General features: G+C 47.9%; 1 protein-coding gene across 1 annotated transcript in view; it reads left to right on the top strand.

Annotated features, from left to right (window-relative positions):
- The first annotated feature begins 2,092 nt into the window (after nt 1-2,092).
- OGFR (opioid growth factor receptor) overlaps nt 2,093-4,313 on the top strand; it is a 12,972-nt gene continuing 10,751 nt past the window's right edge. The window contains exon 1 of the mRNA XM_019510137.1: nt 2,093-2,351. Within this exon, the coding sequence (XP_019365682.1) occupies nt 2,172-2,351 (180 nt within the window). The 5' untranslated portion in view covers nt 2,093-2,171. The remainder of the gene's footprint in view (nt 2,352-4,313) is intronic.

The following is a 4,313-nucleotide window of genomic DNA, read 5'->3' as shown; positions in this document are numbered from 1 at the left end:
TTCTTCCAACTTTCACATGACCCCTGAATTTTGGCCAATTGAGTTTGATGGGAGTCTACGCTGGTGCCATGCTCTTTTCAGGGGAAGTGAAGATTGTAGCAAGAAAAGCAAATAAAAAGTGTGTGTGTATCTGCACGCACATTTTAGACTAACCTATATTTTAGCTTGTCCTAAGGATATAGAGCAAAGTATAAGTTTCACTATGCATGTTCTGTGCATGTGCAGATTGGTAAGTATAGCTTAAAAACAAGAGTATAAGGGAGTCTGATTTACACCTCTTTCATGTCACACCTTTTTATTTTGGTGGTGGTGTGTGTAAGGAATGAGGTTGTCAACTGGTGTCATAGGATTGGTTGTAAGCAAGCCAAGTACTTCCTGCCTGACACCGTGCTTGCTCTTCATGGATGTGATATACATTCCCTGGGATTCAGTTACCACCAATCAGATCACCAGAGTTCAATTCCAATTTAGCATTTCCACTGACTGCTTCAAAATGTATATATGCTGCCTTTTTGTCACATTCCATAGCCCTGCCTAAAGCTCTGCTGCTTTTTGCTCAGCTGATTGAGGAAGGAGGTCTACTGAAGGAAATGCTGTATGGACCTGCCACTCAGCAGATGCAGTGTTGTGAGACCAGAAGTCTTGTGAAGTTTAATACTCAGTGGAAGGTTTGGTAATGCAAACACTGAGACCAATTTGGAAGCCTCCTACGCAGAAGGAAAACCAAACAAGGCTCTGGCAAGGCTGTCAGTACTCTTGATTCTCGCCCTTTCTTGTACAATACAGTACAAATACAGAACCGGGACAGTCTGAAGTTCAAACGCAGGTGTATTGTATACACAGTGAAAAAGGGAATTAAAAAATAGTTCTGACATTTTCAGTGGGGAAAAATGGTTTGCTGCTTTTGACTATTTGCTGGCTTACTGCTTATTGCTATAATGAATATCCCATTTGAACAACTCTACTATAATGTTCGTGTGGCTATAGCAAGTCATGAGGTCTGTTTTTAAGCCCTTCACTTCTGATACTCTGCTCCCACATTTTGCTCACATACAAAAGGCCAGAATGAGTGCTGATGCAGAACATGGTAGAGCCCTCCAGATGCAAAGGTGGAAATTGGTAACACAAGGAGCAGCATTTTCCTCTCCATCATACAAAGAACAGAGATCAAATTGAGAGCGCTTATTAAGAAGAGGATGTCAAGAGCTACAGAGTATTTTCCTTCAGAAAACATTGAGACAGCACTCCCCCACTCTCCAAGTCAATCCATTTGGAGTTCAGGGGCCAGATCTGTGCCTTCACTGCAAGAATTGCCTTCCAAAAAATTAAAGAGGTGTTGTTTGGCAGTACTTTTGGAAGACACTGCCAGCTCCAAACATCACCGCACACCCATGCAACCCCCCAGGGCAGTCTGTGGTCTCCAGCATCTCCTCCTGGCTCACTCCAGGTAGCAAAGCAGATCCTTCTGGGCAACCTGCAATGCTTTTCCAAGTCTAGACCCTTCAAAACACAGACCCCCTTGCAAGCAAGCAGCATGATTCCAGACTTGGGTTGTCAACTCTGAATCTATTCTAGAAGGTTTCCAGAACACCAGTGTGCCCCCCACACAATGCAAACGTGCCCGCGCGCTTCGTCTATCGGTTATGGGTTACGGTGCACAGACTTTCCGCCAGGAAGGTAAATAAATGAACCTGACTGTTACATTTAAAAAACCCTCTGCATAAATCGGATTCGACATGTCATATTTATTTTAATGGAGGCCCTATTCAGGTTTGTATATACGATTTTATTTTAACGAAAGATGAAGGGCTGATCCTTTATCTCCCGGGTGACTCGCGGCAGTCTCCTGGGGATTTATATCTAACTCCAGGACTGGCAACCCTACTCCAGACGCCCCTTGCCCCAGCAGGGTGGGGTGGGGTGGGGGGATAAAACTGCCTCTCGATGCTCCCCTGCCCCTAGCCCAGACGCTCACGGAAGCCGGCTGACCCCTCTCCCGCCCGGTCCCGTGGCCGGATGGAACGCGCAGACAATGCCGGCGTTCTACCGGCGCGGCTCAGCCAATGGGCGGCCGGGCGCACGGACGAGGGGGCGGGGCCGGCAGCGTCTCGCCCACGTGGCGGCTGCCCCGGCCGCTCCTTTCACTTTCCGTTTCCCAGCCCGGCTCGCCCATGGCGGCTTGGCTCGGCATGAGGCCGCCGGAGGACGCGGAGGAGGAGGACGGGCAGCTCTGGCAGTACGACTCCAGCTGGGAGGACGAGGAGGAGGAGGGCGGGCAGGAAGGGCTGGCGGAGGAAGAGAAGCCGATGCCGGTGTGTTCGCGAGGCTCTTCCCAGGCCGGCGGCTGGCAGGTGAGAGCTGGGAGGGGAGTGGGGGTCCTCGGTGTCTGTCTCCGCTCCTCCATGCATCCGTGCAGCGCCCGCCGCAATGCATCGCGTGTCTGTCCCCTCTGCCAGGTTGCCCCGCTTTGCACCAGCCTGTCAAAGGTCCTGTGACCCCCCCACTCATGCTGCATAACTTGCCTCCCCCCCGGAGAGCAGCAGCATCCCCGGCTGTGGAAGGAAGCCAGGCATCAACTGTGGGTCCCTTTCTGAGCAGGTCCATCTCTTCCCACCTTCCTTTCCTAGGGACCAGATCAGCTGAAAGCATCTCCAAGGTCCTTTCGCTCCTACGAGTGTATCATTTTTTAATTTTCTTGCGATAACGATGACCTGTGATTTCAAACGCTGCGTGGAAGCGTCTGGCAGTGGCATTAGGCATCGACGTTGCAGGGGGTGCAAGCACCTGCCCTGGCAGTCCTCAGGAGAAGACTAGACCGGTGCCTTGCTGGGGTGGCCTGACCCCCAATTACCTTTGCTGCCTGGTGCCTGATGATCTGCTGAGGTCCCTTCCAGCTTTACAGTCTGTGAATCTCTTTGAGCTGGGGGGGGGATTGTGACTTATTTTTCAATGAAATATATTAAAATATCTGTAGCTGCTCCTCCCACGTTTCATTACACTGCCACATACTGCTGCTTAGCTGCTTTTCTTACTCCTAAACCAGGATATTTTTGTTATGCCCAGGCCTGGCCTTTTGTCTCCACTTCCTGGAGTTTTTGACATAATCATTCACAGCCTTTGACACACTTCTGATACCTTCAATGCTCCAGTCTGTACTTCTTTATGTCAGTATTTGTAGTCTTTTGTTGGTGGCCCTGCTCTTCCCATTGTCAGTTGTTTGCCCTTAAGCCATCTGTCTTCTTTCTTTTAAGAACAATTTAAAACTTGCTAGGATTTTCTACAAGGCTTCTTCTGGGAGGGGAATTATAGGTCAGCTGTAAAACTGAAAGCCCTGCCTCTTAATGGTATATTGCGCAGCCGATCTCTGTTTAATGAGTGGTTATGGTGCTGCAAAATGTGATCATTTAAAGCTGCTGTCTTCCGTAATGGATAAAGACCTTATTTAGTCTCAAGTATTTGACTTCAGCAGCAAATGTCAGTAATTTTCCTGATACTGCTTGAACAGATCTTTCATTCTGGATTTTGCCCTTCAGTTTTAATAGGAAAGCAGAATCCTTCACTGTTGGGTACTGGGTTTTTTTCTTCCCTTTTTATTTTCTTCTTTCATCTGACCACTTCCACCTAGGAGAAATGAAACTAGTGTTGGAGTTAAGTTTCCTTTTGATACTGTCAGGTCAACATTTAAATATATGACATCACACATTCCCTCATGTCTAAGGAAGTAGATCCTTTGGAAGCTCATTGTAAATGAGCCTTTTGATGGAGCACAAACAAATCAAATGCTGTAGTATTTTCTTTCAAGGGTAGAGACTTTGGCACTGTTTGCAAACAGATCGGAGGCTTCAGTGTGATCGATGAGGCGCAGCGCCCACACGGAAGTCTGCCACCGTCAGCGAAGCTCCGTTCATGCAGATCCATCGGCAGAATCTCATCCCAGATCAAGAGCTTTGCTGCAAAACCTGTCGTGACTTGTCCAGCGTGCAAAACCTTTACCTTTGGTTGTTTAGCACCAAAGGGTTGCCGTTCAGTAAAATGTGGCCTCAAAAATTAGGTTTTATTTTGAAGAGAGATTTTTTTTTGAAGATCTTTGAAAGATTTCACAGATTTTAAACCCCGTGGGAATGTTTTGATCATTTCTGTTCCTGCCAAAGCAATTTTTGGAATGAGCCAATTGCTCTCCTGTCTCGTGTTGATGCACAGGACCAGAGAGTGACATAGCTGGTTCTCTTTTTCTCTTGCTCTCCGCTGAGAAGATGACCTGTTGCCGACATCTGAGCATAAGAAAGGACAGTCTGCCTTCACTGAGTGGGTTT

The sequence above is a fragment of the Gavialis gangeticus genome, unplaced genomic scaffold, assembly GCF_001723915.1.
Source record: "Gavialis gangeticus isolate Ggan-Ray unplaced genomic scaffold, GavGan_comp1, whole genome shotgun sequence".
Lineage (NCBI taxonomy): Eukaryota > Metazoa > Chordata > Crocodylia > Gavialidae > Gavialis > Gavialis gangeticus.
Note: the sequence above shows the minus strand (reverse complement) of the source record. Positions and strands in the feature narration are given on the sequence as shown.